We start from the raw sequence: 25251 nt of genomic DNA, 5'->3' as shown, positions 1-25251 counted from the left end.
TGGTTATTTTAGTGCTCTGTAATGTTTTGGTGGCTTACTCGCCTGCAGGTGTTTGTAAAGACAAAGGCTTGTATTGTGCGCGTGTGTATACAGGCTGTGGAGAGCCTGTATCTGCTGGTCTGTCTCTCAGGCCCCCAGACACTGAGAACTGTGTTGTTGGCCAATCCAGATGACCTAGAGTACCCCCCCCCCCCAACCAACCTACAAACCTCTAAACAGTTTGCACGCCGTGCAGACATTACCCTGTGTGCTGCTCTGCTGATTTGCATGGTTAGCCGACATTGAACCTAGTCCCACGCGGTGTTAATTATGCACTCATGCTACTCAATTCACGGGTTCTTCAGGACTTCTTCAGGACTTATGGAATGGGACTCTGTTCTTTCTGCAATTGAAGTGATGATTTCCCCCAAAATTCTCATGATTGTGCTCAGTATGTAGTCTAAGTGTTTATCTTGAATAGCCTTTTTCTACTCGTTAACCCTTTACATTCGTGGAACTTAGCCTCTATGGATACAGCTACATTGAAATGTTTGAAGAAACATACAGTTGAAGTCGGAAGTTTACATACACTTAGGTTGGCGTCATTAAAACTCGTTTTTCAACCACTCCACACATTTCTTGTTAACAAACTAGTTTTGGCAAGTCGGTTAGGACATTACTTCGTGCATGACAAAAGTAATTTTTCCAACAATTGTTTACAGACAGATTATTTCATATATCATTCACTGTATCACAATTCCTGTCGGTCAGAAGTTTTACATACACTAAGTTGACTGTGCCTTTAAACAGCTTGGAAAATTCCAGAAAATGTCATGGCTTTAGAAGCTTCTGGTTGACATAATTTGAGTCAATTGGAGTTGTACCTGTGGATGTATTTCAAGGCCTACCTTCGAACTCAGAGCCTCTTTGCTTGACATCATGGGAAAATCAAAAGAAATCAGCCAAGACCTCAGAAAAACAATTGTAGACCTCCAAGTCTGGTTCATCCTTGGGAGAAATTTCCAAACGCCTGAAGGTACCACGTTCATCTGTACAAACAATATTACGCAAGTATAAACATCATGGGACCACGCAGCCATTATAACGCTCAGAAAGGAGACGAGTTCTGTCTCCTAGAGATGAACCTACTTTGGTGTGAAAGTGCAAATCAATCCCAGAAGAACAGCAAAGGACCTTGTGAAGATGCTGGAGGAAACTGGTTCAAAAGTATCTATATGTAAAACGAGTCCTATATTGCCATAACCTGAAGGTCGCTCACCAAGGAAGAAGCCACTGCTCCAAAACCGCCATAGAAATGCCAGACTAYGGTTTGCAATGCACATGGGGACAACGATCATACTTTCTGGAGAAATGTAAAAGGGGGGAGGCTTGCAAGCTGAAGAACACCATCCCAACCGTGAAGCACGGAGTGGCAGCATCATGTTGTGGGGGTGTTTTGGTGCACTTCACAAAATAGATGGCATCATGAGGAAAGGAAGTTATGTGGATATATTGAAGCAACATCTCCAGATATCAGTCAGGAAGTTGAAGCTTGGTTGCAAATGGGTCTTCCAAATGGACAATGACCCCAAGCATTCTTCCAAAGTTGTGAAAAATGGCTTAAGGACAACAAAGTCAAGGTATTGGAGTGGCCATCACAAAGCCCTGACCTCAATCCTATAGAACATTTGTGGGCAGAACTGAAAAAGTGTGTGCGAGCAAGGAGGCCTACAAACCTCTGTTACACCAGCTCTGTCAGGAGGAATGGGCCAAAATTCACCCAACTGGGAAGTTTGTGGAAGACTACCCGAAACGTTTGATCCAAGTTAAACAATTTAAAGGCAATGCTATCAAATACTAATTGAGTGTATGTAAACTTCTGACCCACTGGGAATGTGATGAAAGAAATAAAAGCTGAAATCATTCTCTCTACTATTATTCTGACATTTCACATTCTTAAAATAAAGTGGTGATCCTAACTGACCTAAGACAGGGCATTTTTACTAGGATTAAGTGTCAGGAATTGTGAAACTGAGGTGAAATGTATTTGGCTAAGGTGTATGTAAACTTCCGACTTCAACTGTATGCATAACCATGGTAGCAATTGAAAGGGACCACTTCATAATATGGGGAAATTATCGGACCAAAGGTGAGGACACAACAGTCAAGCGTTAGATTAAGAGGTCTAACTGGTGTATCAAAGTGGCCACACACCTCTCTGATGTGTGCACAGTTACTAAATCATTTCAATTCAGTTTTATGGCTCAAGGAAAGAGCTTTCAACTATTAGGTGCCTTTTTTWAAWTATTTTTTTTAGCTGTACTGTTGAATTGAATGCAAGCACACTTTTTTTGTTATTTATTTTTTTGAACACAGCCCTGCATCCCCATCACACAATTGTTTTCGCAATCCAAAWTTGGTCCATTTATAAATTGCATTCTGGGTTAGGTGGGCACAATTTGAAAGCTTATTCTCTTGCCAACATGACTCCTAAGTTATAAAATACAATGTTAGTGTTAGACTTTCAGAAGGCCCTTCAGAGAAAATGATAGTCATTTTGGTCTGCGTAGAATGGATTAATGAGTGCATTCAGGTGCGTGTTCTGCTGCTAATTTTCTTCACAATGCGACAAATAGGCTCCTTCTGTTTAAAAAAAGATATATGCCATGTCATCCTTGTAAATGTACATCAAATATAGCGATCATAAACGTTGATAATGTAAAGGACATGAGTTTCATCATATGGAAAAGCAAAGCGCACATTTGGACTCGTGGGTGTGTGGTTTGCTTGTATGACATCAAAGCAGTATTTATTATCGTCTCATCTTTCAAAACAAATCGAGCCCTCTTGATTAACAATATTCCCCTCTTTGACAAAACGTGCAAAAGGCGCCCAATTAGCGGGAGGGACRGGGGTGTGTGTGTGTGTATATCTTGTTGCGCTTAGTACAGCTGTTTACGCCTGTCCAGTTGAATCCCATACATCTCTGTAGTGGAGATCCTGAGTTCTGACGTCTTGTATGGCATGTTACTGTATGGTTGCTGGATCGAATCCCCGAGCTGACAAGGTAAAAATCTGTCGTTCTGCCCCTGAACAAGGCAGTTAAMCCACTGTTCCTAGGCCGTCATTGTAAATAAGAATTTGTTCTTAACTGACTTGCCTAGTTTAAAAATGTATTTTGCCACTGCATTCCATGGTGCTTGTCAGTGACCAAATCTGCCATTTTCAACCAGTTTACAGGTTTGAGTGTGAAGGGATAGTTTCAGGACCATTGTGCTTTACTGTAGTCTTCTTGGTGTTTCGGGTATAGGCACCAGAGTAGTTCATTGATGTTGAATGCATCCAGCTGTCAGAGCAGCTCACAGATCACTGCACCTGTAAATAGCCCATCCAACTACCTCATCCCCATACTGTATGTATTTATTGCTCCTTTGCACCCCAGTATCTCTACTTGCACATTCATCTTCTGCACATCTATCACTCCAGTGTTTAATTGGTATATTGTAATTACTTCGCCACCATGGCCTATTTATTGCTTTATCTTACCTCATTTGCACACACTGTATATAGACTTTTTCTACTGTGTTATTGACTGTATGTTTGTTTATTCCATGTGTAACTCTGTGTCGAGCTGCTTTTCTTTATCTTGGCCAGGTCGCAGTTGTAAATGAGAACTTGTTCTTAACTAGCCTACCTGGTTAAATAAAGGTTAAATATATATATTTTTTTAAATCCCAGGTGTTGACCAGCGTTGGCTTCTTGTTTCCTACAGAGACGGTGTATCTTTTTGGGGGCTGGGACGGCACACAGGACCTGGCTGACTTCTGGGCCTACAGTGTTCAGGAGAACCAGTGGGTCTGCATCTCCAGAGACACCGAGAAGGAGGTGTGAGAGCAAGATGTATGAAAGACCGAAGGATGGTGGAAAGAGCAGTTATTGTGACACAGAACAGCACTGTTAAATGGTCTATACTGATTGTTACAGCTGCTTAATGAGCAGAACACTAAATTATTTATAGGAATGATCAGGATAATGACTGCAGTTTTCTTTGGTCAAGGTGAAGGTAATGTCTAACGAATGATTATAATGAAGATAATAGTTGAAAGCTTCACTATAGGAAAATATAACAAAGGTGTAATGTTATTGAGCAGGTACTGGATATCAACGAAGTTCAGTAAATGGTAGAAATGCTGTCGCCACATGGGAGCAGGGGGCCGAGTCGTCTCCTTTTTTATAGACAGTTGGTGTGATGGCTTACCCCCTCCCCCCTTGTCCTCTCCCAGAGTGGTCCCAGTGCGCGGTCCTGTCACAAGATGTGCATCGACAGCCAGCGGCGGCAGATCTACACACTCGGCCGCTACCTAGACTCCAGCGTCAGAAACAGCAAGTCTCTGAAGAGTGACTTCTACCGCTACGATGTCGACGCCAACACCTGGACACTGCTCAGCGAGGACACGTCAGCCGACGGCGGGCCCAAGCTCGTCTTTGACCACCAGGTAACCTCTTTATCACGCCCCTCACACAGCTGTATCACACACGTCCAAACTGGACTAAACTGGCTAGGAGTGAATTGAAACACTGTGGGCCTCATTAAAAATAGGTTACTGAGTTTTTGTTGGTTAAATAATTGGTCCACTCAGCCATCTGGAGGTGAGACCAGAGCACTGATGATGAAGGCTTAGCCGGCTATAGTCTTGACATATTTTCCTCGTGTCCCACTTTTTAAGCTAAAAATGAATCTAAACGCCAAGGATTTTTGCRTCATTTTTCCACTGCTCTAAGCCCAACACTGAAATCCAAATGTTGAATCTCATGACTCTCTTCCGACCCAACATTTCTCTTCTCCTCCCTTTCTCTCATCCTTCCTCCCTCTCCTTATAGATGTGTATGGACTCGGAGAAGCACATGATCTATACGTTTGGTGGTCGGATTCTGATGTGTAACGGCAGTGTGGAGGACAGCAGGACGTCCGAGCCCCAGTTCAGTGGGCTGTATGCCTTCCACTGCCAGGCCGGAACCTGGAGCCTGCTCAGAGAAGACTCCTGCAACGCTGGGCCTGAGGATGTCCAGTCACGCATCGGACACTGCATGCTCTTCCACACTGTGAGTTATGGGAGTAGTATTATGACTGGTATTGATGTTAGGGKAATGTTGCATAGCTGTTACTGAACTGTGCTCATACACTCACACACATCAACACACAATGTGGCAACATTGCGGTGACATTCTTTATAGAATTCAGCACTAACACCAGAATGATTTATTGACAGAAAGCCAAAATGTCTTTCTGCTTTGTGTTTTTAGAGAAAGCCAATGACAGAACAAATATGGTCCAATTTTACTCATGACTTTTATGAAGTGAAGGAAAATTGTTCAGACTATTATCTTGTTCCACAGAAGAATGTAAACCATTCAGTGTTGGCATGAATATGAAATAGATTTTGCTCTTCTCTCGCTCATCTCCCCCCTCCCTTTCTCCAGAGGAATCGTTGTCTGTATGTGTTCGGRGGTCAGAGGTCAAAGACGTACCTGAATGACTTCTTCAGCTACGACGTGGACGGGGACCATGTGGAGATCATCTCAGACGGAACCAAGAAGGACTCCGGCATGGGTAAGACTGTCCACTTAGTCACTTAAGCCACCAGTGACAGTAACTCCATGGGTGGAGTAAAGTACAACCGACTCACCTTAATTGTTTAGTGCCAACATTTTGTTCCAAATGGATCTGGTCAGGTCTAATGCCAAGGGTGTTGCAAGGCTAACCTAAAGGAGTTTAGCCTTCATATAAAAGTCCCCTCACTGCCTTCAGCACATTGTACTTGCACCCTGGGTTCCACCCATTCTGCAGGGCAACAGAGAATCTAGTAGCGTGGCCGTAGTGCGTTTTCTTTACAAAGTTGGAATTCATAATTGCTTGCTGTGTTTAGAAAGTGAGTAGTTGATTTCCTTAGCTTCTGAGAATAGCATTTTTGTCATGTGCAAAATGGGGTTCTTAGAAATTCCCACCCCCATATTATTGTGGTATTTAGCAAAACCTCACAGGAACATTTAATTAGAGTGCACTCTCACACCACACACACACTGTCTCAATCGCTCACAATCCACTTTCGCTTTCATTTTTATTCTCACTCTCTCACAGAACCATATTCTTTTATCCTCTACTTTTTCTATTACACACATGTTTGCAAAGCTACTGGTAATTTACCAAAGTTACCGGAATCTTCAGTAATTTTGGTAATTAACAGAAAACATATGATAACTTTGGTAATTTATACTTGAGTAACTGTAAAGAAAAACAACAAAAAATATATTTATTGTTATATACACATACACGCGCGCACACACACAGTACCAGTCAAACATTTGGACAAACCTACCCATTCAAAGGTTTTTCTTTATTTTTACATTGTAGAAAAATAGTAAAGACATAAAATCTATGAAATATCACACATGGAATCATGTAGTAACCAAGAAAGTGTTAAACAAATCAAAATATATTTGAGATTCTTCAAAGTAGCCACCCTTTGCTTTGATGACAGCTTTGCACACTCTTGGCATTCTCTCAACCAGTTTCATGAGGAATGCTTTTCCAACAGTCTTGAAGGAGTTCCCACATATGCTGAGCACTTGTTGGCTGCTTTTCCTTYACTCTGTGGTCCAACTCATCTCAAACCATCTCAATTGGGTTGAGGTCGTGTGATTGTGAAGGCCAGGTCATATTTTGCAGCACTCAATCACTCTCCTTGGTTAAATAGCCCTTACACAGCCTGGAGGTGTGTTGGGTCATTGTCCTGTTGAAAAACAAATGATAGTCCCACGAAGCCCAAACCAGATGGGATGGCGTATCGCTGCAGAATGCTGTGGTAGCCATGCTGGTTAAGTGTGCTTTGAATTCTAAATAAAGCATCTCGCAAAGACACGGCGGTTGGAACCAAACATCTACAATTTGGACTCCAGCCCAAAGGACAGATTTCCACCGTTCTAAGTAATGATGGACTGTCGTTTCTCTTTGCTTATTTGAGCTCTTCTTGCCATATGTACTTGTCTTTTTACCAAATAGGGCTATCTTCTGTATTTCCCCCTACCTTGTCACAACACAACTGATTGGCTTAAATGCATTAAGAAGGAAAAGAAATCCACATTGWCTTTTTAACAAGGCACACCTGTTAATTGAAATGCATTCCAGGTGACTACCTCATAAAGATGGTTGAGAGAATGCCAAAAGTGCAAAGCTGTCAAGGCAAAAGGTGGCTATTTGAAGAATCTCAAATATATTTTGATTTGTTCAACACTTTTTGGTTACTACATGATTCCATATGTTATTTGTGATGGCCATTCCAATACCTTGACTTTGTTGTCCTTAAGCCATTTTGCCACAACTTTGGAAGTATGCTTAGGGTCATTGTCCATTTGGAAGACCCATTTGCGACCAAGGTTTAACATCCTGACTGATGTCTTGAGATGTTGCTTCAATATATATCCACATAATTTCCTTTCCTCATGATGCAATCTATTTTGTGAAGTGCACTAGTCCCTCCTGCAGCAAAGCACCCCCACAACATGATGCTGCCACCCCCGTGCTTCATGGTTGGGATGGTGTTCTTCGGCTTGCAAGCATCCCCCTTTTTCCTCCAAACCTAACGATGGTCATTATGGCCAAACAGTTCTATTTTTGTTTCATCAGACCAGAGGACATTTTTCCAAAAAGTACGATCTTTGTTCCCATGTGCAGTTGCAAACCGTAGTCTGGCTTTTTTATGGCGGTTTTGGAGCAGTGGCTTCTTCCTTGCTRAGTGGCCTTTCAGGTTATGTCGATATAGGACTCGTTTTACTGTGGATATAGATACTTTTGTACCGGTTTCCTCCAGCATCTTCACAAGGTCCTTTGCTGTTGTTCTAGGATTGATTTGCACTTTTCGCACCAAAATACGTTCATCTCTAGGAGACAGAACGCGTCTCCTTCCTGAGCGGTATGACGGCTGCGTGGTCCCATGGTGTTTATACTTGTGTACTATTGTTTGTACAGATCAACGTGGTACCTTCAGGCGTTTAGAAATTGCTCCCAAGGATGAGCCAGACTTGTGGAGGTCTATACTTTTTTTTCTGAGGTCTTGGCTGATTTCTTTTGATTTTCCCATGATGTCAAGCAAAGAGGCACTGCGTTTGAAGGTAGGCCTTGAAATACAGCTACARGTACACCTCCAATTGACTCAAATTATGTCAATTAGCCTATCAGAAGCTTCTAAAGCCTTGACATAATTTTCTGGAATTTTCCAAGCTGTTTACAAGGCACTGTCAACAGTGAATGTMAACTTCTGACCCACTGGRAWTGTGAAACAGTGACATCTAAGTGAAATAATCTGCCTGTAAACAATTGTTGGAAAAACGACTTCATGTCATGCATGAAGTAAATGTCCTAACCGACTTGCCATAACTATAGTTTGTTAACAAGAAATTTGTGGAGTGGTTGAAAAACGAGTTTTAATGACTTCAACTGTATGTGTACACTACCTTTCAAAAGTTTGGGGTCACTTAGAAATGTCCTTGTTGTCCATGAAAACATACATGAAATGAGTTGAAAAATGAATAGGAAATATAGTCAAGATGTTTACAAGGATATAAAAAATTATTATTTTTATTTAAATAATAATTGTCCTTCAAACTTTGCTTTCGTCAAAGAATCCTCCATTTGCAGCAATTACAGCCGTACAGACCTTTTGGCATTCTAGTTGTCAATTTGTTGAGGTAATCTGAAGAGATTTTCACTTCCTGAAGCACCTCCCACAAGTTGGATTGGCTTGATTGGCACTTCTTACGTACCATATGGTCAAGCTGCTCCCACAACAGCTCAATAGGGTTGAGATCAGTGACTGTGCTGGCCACTCCATTATAGACAGAACACCAGCTGACTGCTTCTTCCCTAAATAGTTCTTGCATAGTTTGGAGCTGTGCTTTGGATCATTGTCCTGTTGTAGGAGGAAATTGGCTCCAATTAAGCGCTGTCCCCAGGGTATGGCATGGCAAAATGGAGTGCTAGCCTTCCTTCAAGATCCCTTTTACCATGTACAAACCACTAAAGCACCCCCAGACCATCACATTGCCTCCACCATAATTGACAGATGGCGTCAAGCACTCCTCCAGCATCTTCATTTTTTCTGTGTCTCAAGAATGTTATTCTTTGTGATCCGAACACCTCAAACAAAGATTTGTCTGTCCTTAACACTTTTTTCCAATCTTCCTCTGTCCAGCGTCTGTCCTCTAGCTCAGTTGTGCACCGGTGCCTCCCACTCTTTCTATTCTGGTTAGAACCCGTTTGCGCTGGTCTGTGAAGGGAGTAGTACACAGCGTTGTACGAGATCTTCAGTTTCTTGGCAATTTCTCGCATCCTTCATTTCTCAAAACAAGGATCGACTGAGGAGTTTCAGAAGAAAGTTMTTTGTTTCTGGCCATTTTGAGCCTGTAATCGAACCCACAAGTGCTGATGCTCCAGATACTTAAAGGACAGTTTTTTTTATTGCTTCGTTAAATCAGCACAACAGTTTTCAGCTGTGCTAACATAATTGCAAGAGGGTTTTCTAATGATCAATTAGCCTTTTTTAAATTATAAACTTGGATTAGCTAACACAACGCACCATTGGAACACAGGAATGATGGTTGCTGATAATGGATCTCTGTACGCCTATGTAGATATTCCATTAAAAATCATCCGTTTCCAGGTACAATAGTCATTTTCAACATTAACCATGTCTACACTGTATTTCTTATCAACTTGATGTTATTTTAATGGACAAAAAATGTGCTTTTCTTTCAAAAACAAGGACATTTCTAAGTGACCCAAAACTTTTGAACAGTAACGTGTGCGATATCTCTCTTCAGCTCTGGAAAAAATTAAGAGACCACTGCAAAATGATCTGTTTCTCTGGTTTTACTATTTGCTCTAAATGACAATATTTTTATTTGGAATTTGGGAGAAATGTTGTCAGTAGTTTATAGAATAAAACAAAAAATTTCATTTTACCCAAACGCATACCTATAAATAGTAAAACCAGAGAAACTGATCATTTTGCAGTGGTCTCTTAATTTTTTCCAGAGCTCTGTGTGTGTGTGTGTGTGTGTGTGTGTACACACGCATCCAAATTAAACACCAATGGTATTCACTAAATTGATGGTTTATATTTAGGATTATTTTACAGCTTTTGTCATTCAATAGTTTTTGTTTAAATCATCTTATTCATTATTTCATGTTTTACATGTGATAAGGCCACACAGAGGGCCAGATGATTACAGACACCTGTGATAATCTGAAGTACCCAAAATGGCCAGTAGATGTCTTGTGATAAATTACATCCTTGAAAGATACCAAAATTATGGTAGTTTGCTGGGAAACTTAGAATGTTTCCAGTAATGTACCCTCCCTTTGCAACCCTACACACACACACACACACACACACACACACACACACACACACACCCACACACAGTCTGAATGCTAACTTGAGCAAATCGCAACATTGCACTCCGTTTAGTCGCTATCAACTGATGCTTTTGGTCAGCAGCTGTGTGCGTGTAGCCTAATCTGTGTCTTTTGCCCGTCAAGCTTTTTCCCGTCTTCATCTACCCTAAAGAATCTAATATAATCTGTGGTTTCAGATGCAATAGATGGCTGTAGGAGGAGATGCCGCCTCTTCTATTAAAGTGACATGTGACAGACTTTTCAGTGCAGCTCATTAAAAGGCACAGGGCAGCAGAGAGAAAGAGATGCTTGTTGTCCTGATAAACAGATTGTCTAAGATCTCTGGCTGGGCAGAGCTGGACGGGCGTGATGATGGCAGAGTATTAATAGGACCTCTCTGTGTGCCTCTCGCATCTGTGTCATCCTGCAAAAACGAAAGATGGGGAGGGAGGCAAAAGTAGAGAGATGGAGGGAGAAACCGAAAGATGCAGAATGAGCAAGCGAGAGCGAAAGAACAGAATGTATTTTGGCAGGAAGGAAGTAGCAAGCCCAAACAGTGCTCTTGTAATCATTCTCTGTTTATCGCTGCCGCAGCTGCTCTGTGTTCTGCTCCGGTACCACAGAAACATCTCCCTGTTCACTTCCATTTCAGAACTGTGCTTTAATGAGCTCCATATCTATCCCAAATGGCACCCTATTCCCTATATTGTGTACTACTTTTGACCAGGGCACGTAGCGTCTGGTCAAAAGTAGTGCACTACACATGTGTTAAAGTGCTATTTGGGACGTAGGCTGTGTCTGAAGGGCAGAGCACAGTCTCTAGTGGCTCTGTCCTTCTGGTGTTTTCTTCTTGCTCTTCAAATACACTTCTTTGTTTTGTTGATTCTCTAAAACAATCTGTACTCTCTACTCAAGTTACACAGGCTGGTTGACCTAGGGGCCTGTTGTTTTGTTTATGCAGAAGTTAATGCCTTGGTTAATGTCTTGGAACAGGACATCGACGCATAATTCATGTCGTGTGTTTGGCAAACTGTCTATGAACCTTGTTTGAGAAATGGCCCTAATTTTCCTTGAAAGCATATAGTGGGTTCCATAAAAATGTATTAGTTCAAGTTGGTAGTACTAAGTGATAAAAAAAAAGAAAAAAAGAAAAAAAAAGAAAACTTCCTCCCAGCACCACACAGCATCTTTGTTTTGACACTGTTCCTCAACTTACCATCATAGATTTTATACACTRTGAAGTCATTGCAAAAGCTTATACCTGCTTCTTACGTACAACTACTGAAATACATGTTGTGACTAATAAGCAGCCGATGACCAGAAAGCGGCGGTACTTGGCCTATATGTGTTCCATATTCCGCTATACGTATGAATAGTAGCATACTGTATACACTGACGTGTCATGACTACAAACACATGTGCAATCAGGGGATTGCTTTAGACAAGCATTGTACGCAAATCTGGGTAAAACGACATGCATATGGATAGTTGCATACTGTTTTACACTGGCCGCAAACACATCCTGTTTGTCAGTAATGCAAATCCGTAGAAAAACAAACATACATTTGCGTTGTGTCCTGTTTGTTTCCAGCGAGTCTCGTTGCTATGTACGTTGCTATGTGAGCAGCCTTTTGCTTTTGTAGTCTCTCCCATTTCTCAAGTCTTTTAATCTTGGCCTCAATGGAAACAATGTGCGATAGATTTAAATAACCATAGAGCCCAGAATTCTGTGACCAGGAAAAATGCAGAATCCCTGCTATTATCTCTGTGTTATCTCAATGTAGCCTGCTATTCTCTCTGTTATAAGCACCAGTCTGTTTTAAACCTCTCTCTGATGTGTGTTTGTYCCTCAGTGCCGATGACGGGCTTCACCCAGAGGGCCACCATAGACCCAGAGCTGAATGAGATCCACGTCCTGTCTGGCCTCAGCAAGGACAAGGACAAACGAGAGGAGAACGTCCGTAACTCCTTCTGGATCTACGACATCGCACGCAACAACTGGTACGAAACACACGCACACAGTCTTGTATAACTAACCATGTGGGGGGGACACAATTCAGTCCCATTCAACATATTTTCCCTAACCCTTAAACTAATCCTAGCTCCTAAACCTAATTCTAACCTTAATCCTAGAAATAGCATTTGACCTTGTGGGGACTAAAAAMWTKTTTGTTTACTATTCTTTTGGAGACACTTGTGGTCCCCACAAGTATAGTTGCACACGTCCACGCACCGGCAAACGCACACAATAAGACACTTTGATACAATCATCAACCAGTAGCATCATATTTCAAAGGCTTTCCTGGCCTGAAAGGGAGTTTCATAATCTCTCTGCCCTTCAAAAGATAACTTAATGTTTTTTTTTAGAGGGTGTGTTTCAGAGAGTGTGTGTGTTGTACTTCTGCACCTTCATGGAGAAAGTCTTTGTTCTGGCCTAGCTAATTTGGTCAGTTGAAACGGTGCTTGTGAGAGAACAGGCTGTCAGTGCTGCCTGCCGCTGGTTCCGGTACACTGCTTTCTCCAGTCGTTCTTTTTACTGAGTGTCCAGTAAATGAAGTCAATGTTACACCTCAAGCTGTGTGTGTGTGTGTGTTTCTCTGTAGGAGGCTGTCTAGAAGTGTGTTCCAGTATTTTCTTCGGGGTGTGTGGGTGTGTTTCCTTTGTGAGGTATAGAAACACAATAGGTGTTCCTCTTCAGGGTTAAGGCTATGTGCGTACTAACTTGTTGTACTGTGTGTGTGTGTATGTGTGTGCGCACCCCCGCGTGCTGCAGGTCGTGTGTGTATAAGAATGACCAGGCGGTGAAGGAGAACCCCAGTAAGGCTCTGCAGGAGGAGGAGCCCTGTCCACGCTTCGCACACCAGCTGGTCTATGACGAAATGCACAAGGTCACACACACACGCGCGCACACACACAAAAAAATAATTTGACCTTTATTTAACCAGGTTAGTCTGGTTGAGAACATTTATTTTTCAAGAGAGACTTGAACCAAGACAGCAGCATCAGCACATCAGTTTCAGACAGCCACATGACATCAACCAGACTAAGATACATCAATATAACAAGCAGCATGTCAGTGAAGAACATGGACACACACACACACACTTCTACAAATGCTAAATGCTATAAGCATAAGGGCACAAAAGTCTATTAAATACTGTTTCGGGATATCAYTATGATCTGAGACCAGCTGCAGTTTTGAGGGTATTGATGGATGTCTAATATATCCAGTGTTATGTGTTGTGTCCAGGTGCACTACCTGTTTGGAGGAAACCCAGGGAAGTCGTGCTCTCCTAAGATGCGTCTGGATGACTTCTGGTCCCTCAAGCTGTGTCGCCCCTCCAAGGAGTACCTGCTCCGACACTGCAGATACCTAATCAGGAAGTACAGGTACAGAAGCAGAGAATGGACTATACCCCTGGAACTGAACCGTAACCTCTCTGTACCATATAGCAAAACGGTGGATACAAATGTATAGGAGCTATGACTTCACAATTTGAGTTTCGGGTTCTGCTTTGACACYGATTCCACCTAGTGGCCATGTCTTGCCATTGTAGGGAAGGGTTATCTCCTCATTCATTTTGCAGTCTTTGCAGTGATCTTTTCACCTTGTGTGGTAGAGATTCTGTAGGTTAGGCTAAAGGATTTCCTCAAGCTCTCTGTGGGTATACCTGAAGATCTGTCGTGTGTGTGTGTTTTTAGGTTTGAGGAAAAGGCCCAGTCAGAGCCTCTGAATGCTCTGAAGTACCTGCAGAACGACCTCTCTCTGACTGTGGACCACACCAACCCTGACGAGACCAAAGAGGTGAGGGACGGGAGGGAGGGTTGACTGATGGGGAGATGGGTTCTTGCACATTGTGCAGTGTTATTTATTCAACTGTGCTTTTAGATCAAGTAAACTAGAGGTCGACCGATTTATGATTTTTCAACGCCGATACCGATTATTGGACCAATAAAAGCCGATACTGATTAATAGGACAAAATATTATTTTTTAAATAAATTTTAATTATATATATATATATATATATAGTAATGATGACAATTACAACAATACTGAATGAACACTTATTTTAACTTAATATAATGCATAAATAAAATCTATTTAGTCTCAAATAAATAATGAAACATGTTCAATTTGGTTTAAATAATGCAAAAACACAGTGTTGGAGAAGAAAGTGCAATATGTGACATGTAAAAAAGCTAACGTTTAAGTTCCTTGCTCAGAACATGAGAACATGAGTCTTCGATATTCCCAGTTAAGAAGTTTTAGGTTGTAGTTATTATAGGACTATTTCTCTCTATACCATTTGTATTTCATAGACCTTTGACTAGTGGATGTTCTTATAGGCACTATAGTATTGCCAGCCTAATCTCGGGAGTTGATATGCTTGAAGTCAGAAACAGCGCTGTGCTTCAAGCATTGCGAAAAGCTGCTGGGAAACGGAGGAAAGTGCGGTTTGAAGGAATACATTTGTGCATTTGTGTGGCCTACTGGAGGTCATTTTGCAGGGCTCTGGCAGTGCTCCTCCTGCTCAAAGGCGGAGGTAGCGGTCCTGCTGCTGGGTTGTTGCCCTCCTACGGCCTCCTCCACGTCTCCTGATGTACTGGCCTGTCTCCTGGTAGCGCCTCCATGCTCTGGACACTACGCTGACAGACACAGCAAACCTTCTTGCCACAGCTCGCATTGATGTGCCATCCTGGATGAGCTGCACTACCTGAGCCACTTGTGTGGGTTGTAGACTCTGTCTCATGCTACCACTTGAGTGAGAGCACCGCCAGCATTCAAAAGTGACCAAAACATCAGCCAGGAAGCATAGGAACTGAGAAGTGGTCTGTGGTCACCACCTGTAGAATCACTCCTTTATTGGGGGTGTCTTGCTAAATGCCTATAATTTCCACCTTTTGTCTATTCCATTTGCACAACAGCATGTGAAATTTATTGTCAATCAGTGTTGCGTCCTAAGTGGACAGTTTGATTTCACAGAAGTGTGATTGACATGGAGTTACATTGTGTTSTTTAAGTGTTCCCTTTATTTTTTTGAGCAGTGTATAATAAACACACAGATATACGAGCCTTTGGTCATTAATATGGTCAAATCTGGAAACTATAATTTCAAAAACAAAACGTTTATTCTTCCAGTGAAATACGGAACCGTTCCATATTTTATCGAATGGGTGGCAACCCTAAGTCTCTAAATATTGCTGTTACATTGCACAACTTTCAATGTTCTGTCATAATTCAATGTCATGGCAAATTAATTACGGTATTTGTTAGGAAGAAATGGTTTACACAGTTTGCAACGAGCCAGGCGGCCCAAACTGCTGCATATACCCTGACTCTGCTTACACTGAACGCAAGAGAAGTGACACAGTTTCAGGCACCGCATTGATTATATGCAACGCAAGACAAGCTAGTTAAACTAGTAATATCATCAACCATGTGCAGTTAACTAGTGATTATGCTAAGATTAATTGTTTTTTCTAAGATACGTTTAGTGCTAGCAGGCAACTTACCTTGGCTCCTTGCTGCCTGCACTCGTGTAACAGGTGGTCAGCCTGCCACGCAGTCCCCTCGTGGATTGCAATATAATCGGCCGTAATCGGCGTCCAAAAATGCCATTGTTATGAAAACTTGAAATCGGCCCTAATTAATCGGTCGACCTCYAAAGTGGTTTGATAATGTAAGATTCCAAGCCTGTGTTTTGATGTTCATTGTTTTTTATATTATTACCAGGAATAATGGAAGTTTATTTGTGGGCAGTGTTGCGTTAGTGTTCAGTGACTTAGATGTTGTTTCCGATGTGACTATTCAGTTCCAGCTCCTGCCCTCGGCTCTCTTCAAGTCCAGCTCTGACTTCATCCCTCTAGGTAAGAGCCTGCTGCGTTATCTGCATACTTCACTGGACACACAGTAGATGAAAACCAATGAACGGAAGGATTATTCTCGCCCGCTTTCCCCCCCTTCAGCCCTTCTTTCTGACGTACTTTCATTTTGATCCTCCCACATGACCTTCTGAGCGTGTATGTGACCTTTATGAGCTCATATGACTTCCTGTGGAGATTGAGCAATTGAAGTGGGTCTTTTCTTCCCACCACTCTCTCTCCCTTCACCTTCTCTCTTGTCCCTCTTTCCCTCTCTTTATTCCTTTCCATCTCTCTTCCCCTCTCCCTCTCCATTCTTCCCTTCTCTTTCACACTCTTCCTCCCTCACTCATCTCTCCCCCTCTTCTGACCTSTCTCGCCCTCTCCCTCCTTCTCTCAGGTTTCTCAGACGTGGACCAGACATATGCCCAGCGCACGCAGCTCTTCGACATGCTCGTCAACTTCTTCCCGGACAGCATGACCCCGCCCAAGGGTAACCTCGTTGACCTCATCACACTCTAGCCCCGCTCCACAACCCTATGCACCACCACCATACGCCAATAAGACTCTGATTGGCCGGCCCAAAGCCAAACTTCATATTTTTCTACACTTGACCCTTCCAAATTCAGTGGTGCTCTGCTCGTGGACTGCACTTGTTGACCCCCTCTTTAGGACGTTGGTTCTTCAACAACTAAAACGGAAAATGAGGGTCAGGCCACTTGTGATTTAAAGGGGTTGATACTGAATATCACTGTGTGAAAAAGAAAAAAAACACCCCCCCCCAGACCTGATAGTGTTTGTTTAATAAACTGATTTAACAGGGCAAAAATTACCCAGAACTGCCAAACATATCATCTGTGTTAACTGATTTGATTTGTGAGGTTTACATTAGACTTTTACATGCTGCGTTTCAGTTTACTTGGCATTAGTAGCCTGTTAGGTCAAGGAGGAGTCTCTTATTTTCCACTCGGTCTTGCATCCGTCTCTCTCTGACACACTCACTCACACAAACCTGCTTGTGACAGTAGTTGTTACTTAATGACACCCTGTCAGTGCGTTGTACGTTGAATATACTTTCAACCAAGTTCATGCTTTTGTTTGCTTGCTCTGCCTGTATTATTGGTGGCCATATTATATACCCCATATTTATAATTATGTCTGCCGTGCTGTTTCACACTGTGTCAAAATTGTTAATTGTGTTATATAGAAACAATAGAATAATGATCCTAAGAGACTATTTATATGTCAAATGAAGTTAAGTCAATTAAATCCTCTATCGATGTAAAATTCAGTCATTATGGGTTTGGGGGGAAAACGTTGTCAAGTTGTCAAAAGCCTGGGATTCTGGTAATGGCTACTGTAGCTTTAGTGTGATGCAACCATGGATCTGTCACTGAGGCATGGTGGGAAATGTAGTCCAAGTATGAATGTTTTTTTTTTTTTTTGCTCACTCCCCATCTTGTAAGAGAACTGCAACATGATTGTTCTGCTGTATCAGGGAGTTTTAATGTACAAACACACATTTGTACGCATATGATCTCATTGGCTGGGATGTATCTTCCTTTGACGATGGGAGTTATTTTATGGGTAAAGGAAGAATGAATGATTGCTTTCATTGAGGGAGAGCCCAGTCTCCCCCTTCAGCGATGGCCTGATTACTGGGKTCTCTGTTTCTCATGCAAACAGTGATGACAGGACATTCTTCATTTCTGACCTAAAGAAATACAGAACACTAGATTTCATTCTTACTCAGAATAAGGCGATAGGAGCATTCACAAGTGATCTCTAAACACCAAGTTATCAAATGGTATCTGTCTTGTGGCTCCAGCCAAAGTTTTGATGTACAGGAAATGTTTTTGATTGGTTCATAATCATTATGCTGGAACTGAGGATGCCCTTTGATATAGCTTGTGTGTGTTTGTCTCGGATCGCCAGGGTATTTTGTCTAGTTCACCTGTGTAACATAATACAAACATTTGCCTCATATTGTTCTTCCATTAATCTCAGTAGCAGAGATGATTGAAGTGATCCCCTTTCCCCTCCTTCTCAAGAATAGTAGCAGCCTAGTCTTCCATTACATATTGTGTATGTATTGTCTATATATTTAGCATTTTTCTGAGACAGCTGTAYAGTATGCAGAGTACACTYTAGGCAAAAKCCTATGGAGTCTGTGAAATATCCATCCCCTTTGTTTTGAGATMAATCAACTCCACTATCAGATAACCAGAGATGGAGGGACTATTCACATTCAAGGAGACACACACTTRGTGCTTGACTCCTGTCAAGGGTGGTAGAGACAAACATTAGACATGCTTTTTCTTGTTAGATCCTTAATAAATCCTTGATCAAAATCCTAATCAAATTGGCAGATTGTACACTATGTCCCAATAGATTCATTACATCTGGTTCCTTCATACAAGCATATACATGAAGACATCTGATCTTATTGTTAGAAGATGAGTGATCAGATCAGATTTCTCTGTTCGTTTGCACGCATGTCCTCAGTAATCAGTATTAGCTTAATTTGAATCACAATCATTGCTGTTTGCTGCTTGTGTGCAGGGTGCACACCCCTGTATGCTTACAGTATGTGAGCTTGAAACTTGTGTGTGTGCTTGTTTGTGTCTGTTTGCTAATGGATGTCTTCTGCTGCCACCATATTAAGCTTAGTAAATATYAGCTCTCTGACCTGAGATCCAGAGAGAAAGGAGTGTCATACTTACCATTGTAGATTTGTAATAAAACCCGTTATTTAGGAAGTACTCATTATTTATGGTCATTATCACAGAATAGAAGACTTTTGCGATGATTGCATTCGTTTCTTTTTTTGTGTCAGAAATAAAAGATATGCTTAAGAAAACATGAAAGAAGCACCTTTGCAGAAAATATATATATCACAATGCCAAATACTTTTTATTTTTGGGAGGGGAAGGAAATTATAATTTTCAGATAAATGGAATGTTATTTTCTTCATCTGCCCCCTCTTCTCCCCAACTGGGACTGAGGAGTATGTGGAGGTACTCTAGGGTGCGTGAATGAGCACTACTCTGTGGATAACGTGAATGTGTAGGAGAGCCTATTGTAGAATTGAATTGTATGTAATGTACATAACGAATAAAGATTGTATTTTGTTCAGGTTTTCATAAATAACTGACTCTGGTTTTTGATTTGTAACCAGTTGGGATGCAGCTATACATTTTGTATGTTTGATTTTGATTGTTTCATCCATTTACCATTGGTGAAAAGTTACAACAAATACAACACCTGTTTGAAATAAGTGTGTTTTATTGGCAAATCTTTATTGGTATAAGAAAACATGGCTGCCCTGGTCATGATAGACGAGGCGCAGCTTCCAGTGTGTCAGACCCCCTGTTGTTTGGCTTCATCAGCAAACAAACCATAAATACATACAATAACTGCTAAATACTTTGGTGTAAAAAGAAATAAAATAGGAGTGAGCGACTGTACACAACTAATGACAAACTACACAGGAGTGTGTGGTGGATTGTTTTGTGTTGGTTGATTTTACAGCTTAAATATAATTGGGAATTATTGTGTCCATGTGAATTATACATGAATTGGAATACATTTTGCCAGATAATCRCATGGATATTTAAATGCCCTTTTTCGTCAAATCAACTGAATAGAAATGTAACGAACAAGAAAGAAAATGTGCAGAGGCCTATGTAACAAGTCATCCCTGGTGTTGAATTAACAAATTACCGCATAACCTTCAACATCAGCAAACAAGAAAATATGTATCTTTAGGGGCCAGCTTCCCTGATACAGAGCAACCCCAGTCCTAGACTAAAAAGCATAGTTGAAAGGGCTCTTARGTCCAAGGCTCGGCTTTATCTATGTCCAGAAAACTGGTCCTAGGTCAAGTTCTTTCRAATTTTCAAACAACTATTTAGTGTTTTTCCCCTTCAAATCTGTAGACGCTCCCGTCCCAGCARTGTCTCCATGGAGCCCGTTGTTTCRTTAGTGTGGTTCACGTTGCTCAGTTGAACCAGTATATGGCTTCTATACAGCAGCCAATGCCAGGTCGTCAGAGCTGAGATTCACTAGTAGTTTAATTCATTCACCAGGATGATTATTTCACTTTATCCTGAGGTCATTTTCTCTAAATCAATACTAYTGAGATTTAACCATAAAGGCAGTGTTACAGTTTACAAAGTTTCAGTTTCCATTTTCTCTGAAAATATAAGAAAATACTATGTACAGGTGCTCAAGTGTACAATTGAATGCACTTTTGGGGATTACATTGATTACAGCATAAAAAACATGCAGGTTTTAGTTRGACCACTTCATAAACTCCACCCTGAAATATTGGTGGTTTGAGTGTTTGGTTTGCGGTACATCAAGTACCTTAAACACTCAATGGCTCTTAAAATGGGATTGTGTATGTTTGAGAGTTACATTTCCCAAATATTGAATATCTCCTAAAACTAGACACAATGTTGCTTGTTGTAGTATCCACTAAATGGCCTGTTACTTTTCCATGGCCACAGCGATGGGACTCTGACACTCGTTTTAGTCGGGATGGGTTTCCAGAACCTGTCATCTGGGTGTTTATTTTTTCCAGATTTGTCAGGTGGCGTCTGTGTCGTTGCCTTGGGTCTGGTTCAGTGGGGAGGAACATTAAAAGTGTTGCGTATAGAAATGCATTGCATAGAACTGTCACAATTGTGCAATTCTCAAATCCCATTATTTAAAGTTGTATGCATTCTATATAGAATACATTTCTACCTGCAACGTTTGGAGCTAGAACTCTCTACTAAACAGGGCCCTTGTAACGGTGCAGGGAAGGGAGAGTCAGTTGGTCGAGGGAATATAGTAGCACCCCTGTCTGTTCCAGTACCCCTCTACAGGTGAGTGTCCTCCTCGTCTGGCATGTCCTCTTTGAGCAGGCTGTCGATGGGGACAATCCAGCTGTCGTTGAACTCTCCGTTCAGGGCCACCTTCTTCTCCTGCATCTCCGGCTGCACCTCCATCACCTCCAACGTGGGGTTGTCATGGTAACCATCCTCCACCGTCTGCAGCTCCTCCGTCAGGTGTTGCTGTTGAGAGAAGATAAGGGGAGATTTCGGGTGAGGGCCCTCAAAGCATAGCTCAACTATTATTAGGAAGTATTTTAGGAAGAATGTGGATATATCACAGACAGACATTATTGATTGTAGAGTAGTTTGATTTTCTAATTGTTTACTTGGAGGTTCTTCCGATAGGACTTGCGGTGGTATGAGGCGTAGATGGCGAAGCCTACAATCATGGCCAGCAGAGCTCCGCAGGATACCAAGATGGCAATCAGGGTCATGTTGTCGCTTGGTTTCTGACAGAATAGATGAAAAAGTAAATAAAGACCCACTCTGACACGCCTCCCTCCAAATACAACCTTTACATGTTCTCTAGTAGCCAGTTTATAAATACATTCAAGGAAATATGTAGTTCACAATGTTAATAAGACTTACTCTGGTGATTTCCTCATAGTATTGCTGGACGACAGAGTTGTCCACTAAAAGAAATCAAAAGAAACTTTAATTTACAACAGTTCACTTCTGGTACTTGACCTTGACAGCAATTGTCTCAAACCCTCTCAAATAGTATGTATTTAAAACACAATTCATACAACTAAGACTAGCATTAGGAAACGGGGTGCGTTAGGTGTGCTCTATTTCATTGCTTTGGAAGCGTATGAATCGTGGGGACTGGGTAGTTTACATACCTTTGCCGGTCATTACCACGCTGTCAAAGGTAGTGTGTCTGTTGTTCTCTCTCACAGTCAGAGTACAGTTAGCGTCATGCATCTGAGACATCAGCTGTCGACACAGCTTCTCCAGGTCCTTCCTCTCGTAATTCTGACAAGAGAAAGAAACACGTTTGTAAGGCTCCATCAAGTTGCACCAAATGTTTTCATCGTTTATGAATGGGACAAAAAACAATCAACATGCCTTGTTTAGTGAATCTCTATCTAGAGAGTGGCAATTGCTGAGCTGATGTCATTTCACCATGATATCATTACAACCATCACTACAATGCTGGTTTTGGTGAGTCGAGGGAAAGGTCAAAGGTGAGATGTCAGCGTTTCCCGTGCAGTGAAGTGTCAGTTATTCTTGGCCTTTCTGAAGCAGAGCAGCTGTTCATAGAAAGCGAGGGAGAATGAGAGCGAGGAAGAACGCGAGAGAGGTGTGGGAAAAAACGGAAACCAGCGAAAGGCAGGAAGGTTTCCCACTAAGACACTTTTTCCACCCAATGCCTGCGGAATCCTGTTTTAATAATATAATGCTCTGCTTCCACTACTTCCTGTCCTGGCTTTGSAAACGAGTGACGCTCTGTGTTGAGAATAGACGGGTTGGTTGTTTAGCAGCAAAACAGAAGCGTGCGCAACTATGGGGCAAAACAGAGGGGGTTATCTTAGATTGTTGTCRACATGTTAACTCTATTATGTCTCCAAATGTTTATTGGAAACTTAAATACATTTGCACAATGAGCACTTGTTGTCTTTCAAATACATTGTTACAGTTGTTGGTTAGCTAGCTAGTGGATTTTTGCCATATTAGCATAGAAATTATATCAGTCAAAATACCTCAAGACATGGTATCAATAACAAGATACAACGAGCTGAAACGCGCCACCTACGATTCCCCACATGGCAGCTTGTCATTGTTGCTAGCCAACTGGCCATCTAGAACCACAACAACACGCAGAATTCTGCCTCAGCGTGCACATTGTTTTCATGACGTTGTCAGCTAACCCATCTATAGGACCAGGGGAAGKGTAGAGGTCAGAGCAGGCTTTCACCATCCTGGTCTTTGATGACCACTCTGTAAGATGGTTCAAACTGCAACTGAGGATTTGTCATTACATTTGTAATTTGAAACCGAATGTAAATGCAGACCTAAACTCGTAAGCAAATCTAGGATGACAGTAGAAAGGAGAAACCCTTACCTCTCCATGTCTTTGGGACTTGACAAACTGTAAAAAGCAGAAAAAAAGACAAAGTTAAGGTCATATTTGTGTGCATTATGATTCAGAAGATTTTTCTTGAATCAGACTGACAAGTCTTTTATGTTAAACTCTTTCTGTCATACCGTAAAGCTCTTGGGAGGAGTTGTAGTCTCAGCCATGGTTGTAGACACCATCCTTTCCTGTGTGCTGGTCGTGGTGGTAGCAAGACTACTGCCTGAACCCACAGGGCTGGATGTGGAGGGGGGATGGGAGGGAGAGGACGATGCTGACCATGGGGTTGGGCCCACCGATGTTGTAGTTGAAACCTGTGTGACTTCTTCAAGAAGCATAAATAAGAGAATGGACAATTTTGTCTGTTGAGTGTTCTCTCACTTCCATCATGTAATCACACATGACCACATGTGATAAGAACTGTTCAGCTTTTAGGGTTTTGAGTCTAATTCCTTTGAGACTACAGCCAAACTCTATGCTGGGTCAGTGATAGGTGTTTTGAGGTGAAATGGTGTTGGGAGATAGACCCTCACCTGTAGTGTCCGGGGGGGTCTGAGTGAGGGTTCCTGAGGACCCAGAGGCCCCCGTTCCAGCAGTATCCGCGGCAGTAACAATGCTGGCCCCGGGTGTGACGCCGGATGTCGTGATTGTGGAGGTGTTAGAGGCTACACTAGTCACCTTCTGAGTTGATATCAGTGACGGGGTGGCTGTGACGCCAGCTGTAATTGTGAGGGTGGTTAGAGGCTTACACTAGTCACCCTTCTGAGTTGATATCGGTGACGGGGGTGGCTTGACGCAGCTGTAATTGTGGTGGGGATGAGCTACCAGTCACCTTCTGAGTTGATATCGGTGACGGGTGCTGTGACGCCAGCTGTAATTGTGGTGGGGATCGAGGCAACACTAGTCACCTTCTGAGTTGATATCGTGCGGGGTGCTGTGACGCAGCTGTAATTGTGGTGGGATCGAGGCTACACTAGTCCCTTCTGAGTTGATACGGTGACGGGTGCTGTGACCAGCTGTAATTGTGGTGGATCGGGCTACACTAACACCTTCTGATGATATCGTGACGGGTGGCTGTGACGCCACTGTAATTGTGGTGGGATCGAGGCATAGTATGAAGAGGATGAGGGTAGTTGCGTTGGATTAGCATCAGTACAGTGAAGTAGAAGACCTGGAGTGAACAAACACAAAACAGCATTAACTGTTTAATCTGAAGCAAATATTACATAGGCCTAACTAAATGTAATTTACTTAGCTCAACTTAAATGGAAATAATGCCATTTCTAGTCTCTAGAACTTGGTCCATCATCCCTGTGAGTTGCATACAGTTTTATAAATATCTTGTATTTCTAAGAGAATATCAGTGATGAGATATTGAGGAGGCTCTGTGTTGAACTCTGTGTAAACCTGCTGTGTTTAATTTCCTTCTCTCCAGACAGCTGTACAGTAGTCATTCTCTCTCTGTTTCTCTATTCATAGTTAACAGGACAGGATGCTCCACACCCAACCTATGGGCTTGCCCCAGCGCACCGTGAACAATCCTGGACCACGTTCTTAGGCTGGGACCCTAGGGATTTAGAACAATGGCTTCTATAGGATCCCCTCCCGCAAACCCACACACACGTACCGCCATAGCATTATGACAACTACTTGCTTCCTCATACTCAGTCCCGCACATACGTGGGTGCACAGTCACACACTAAAAACACTCATACCTCTCTTATCTCACATGTTCATATATCAGGCCGTATACCTACATTACTAACACACTGCACTATAAATAGCATACATTTCAAAGGCTACATATGCTGTCAATTCATATAGGGCTGCATAATTAATCTAATTCACATCAAAATCGCAATATTGTCGCGCAATATTCATGTCGCATTCATTTTGAAACGCCGCTCAGCCTGTSTAGCGTCCGTTTTTATAGTTTACTTGTGGCTGCTTCACACACGCTCAAGCCCCGCCCCATCAAGCAGCGCAGCTCCTCCTCTTT

General features: G+C 42.1%; 2 protein-coding genes across 3 annotated transcripts in view; one reads left to right on the top strand and one right to left on the bottom strand.

Annotated features, from left to right (window-relative positions):
- The window catches only part of LOC112075391 (muskelin), a 31444-nt gene extending 11999 nt beyond the window's left edge, over positions 1-19445 (top strand). For both annotated transcript variants that reach the window (XM_024142398.2, XM_070440896.1), the window contains exons 9-18: positions 3752-3864; positions 4263-4475; positions 4861-5082; positions 5461-5590; positions 12286-12433; positions 13206-13320; positions 13683-13822; positions 14135-14237; positions 16247-16301; positions 16696-19445. In XM_024142398.2, coding sequence (XP_023998166.1) covers positions 3752-3864; positions 4263-4475; positions 4861-5082; positions 5461-5590; positions 12286-12433; positions 13206-13320; positions 13683-13822; positions 14135-14237; positions 16247-16301; positions 16696-16817 — 1361 coding nt within the window. In that variant the 3' untranslated portion in view covers positions 16818-19445. The remainder of the gene's footprint in view (positions 1-3751; positions 3865-4262; positions 4476-4860; positions 5083-5460; positions 5591-12285; positions 12434-13205; positions 13321-13682; positions 13823-14134; positions 14238-16246; positions 16302-16695) is intronic.
- A 117-nt stretch (positions 19446-19562) lies between these two features.
- On the bottom strand, positions 19563-24171 carry LOC112075392 (podocalyxin). Its single transcript, XM_070440897.1, has 8 exons — positions 24135-24171; positions 23786-23982; positions 23384-23577; positions 23241-23267; positions 22018-22150; positions 21764-21807; positions 21502-21624; positions 19563-21355 (listed from the first exon to the last, which is right to left on the bottom strand). The coding sequence occupies exons 3-8, from the start codon at positions 23432-23434 to the stop codon at positions 21161-21163; spliced, it is 573 nt and encodes a 190-aa protein (XP_070296998.1). The 5' UTR covers positions 23435-23577; positions 23786-23982; positions 24135-24171; the 3' UTR covers positions 19563-21160.
- Positions 24172-25251: the final 1080 nt, after the last annotated feature.

Source organism: Salvelinus sp. IW2-2015, unplaced genomic scaffold, assembly GCF_002910315.2.
Source record: "Salvelinus sp. IW2-2015 unplaced genomic scaffold, ASM291031v2 Un_scaffold3128, whole genome shotgun sequence".
Lineage (NCBI taxonomy): Eukaryota > Metazoa > Chordata > Actinopteri > Salmoniformes > Salmonidae > Salvelinus > Salvelinus sp. IW2-2015.
Note: the sequence above shows the minus strand (reverse complement) of the source record. Positions and strands in the feature narration are given on the sequence as shown.

Excerpts from the sequence above, each read along its gene's own strand:
- LOC112075392 (XM_070440897.1), bottom strand. The coding sequence starts at position 23,434 with ATGGTGTCTACAACCATGGCTGAGACTACAACTCCTCCCAAGAGCTTT. Across the intron at positions 21,808-22,017 it reads CGTGGTAATGACCGGCAAAG|TGGACAACTCTGTCGTCCAG; the intron begins GTATGTAAACTA and ends GATTTCTTTTAG. Across the intron at positions 21,625-21,763 it reads ACTATGAGGAAATCACCAGA|AAACCAAGCGACAACATGAC; the intron begins GTAAGTCTTATT and ends CTATTCTGTCAG.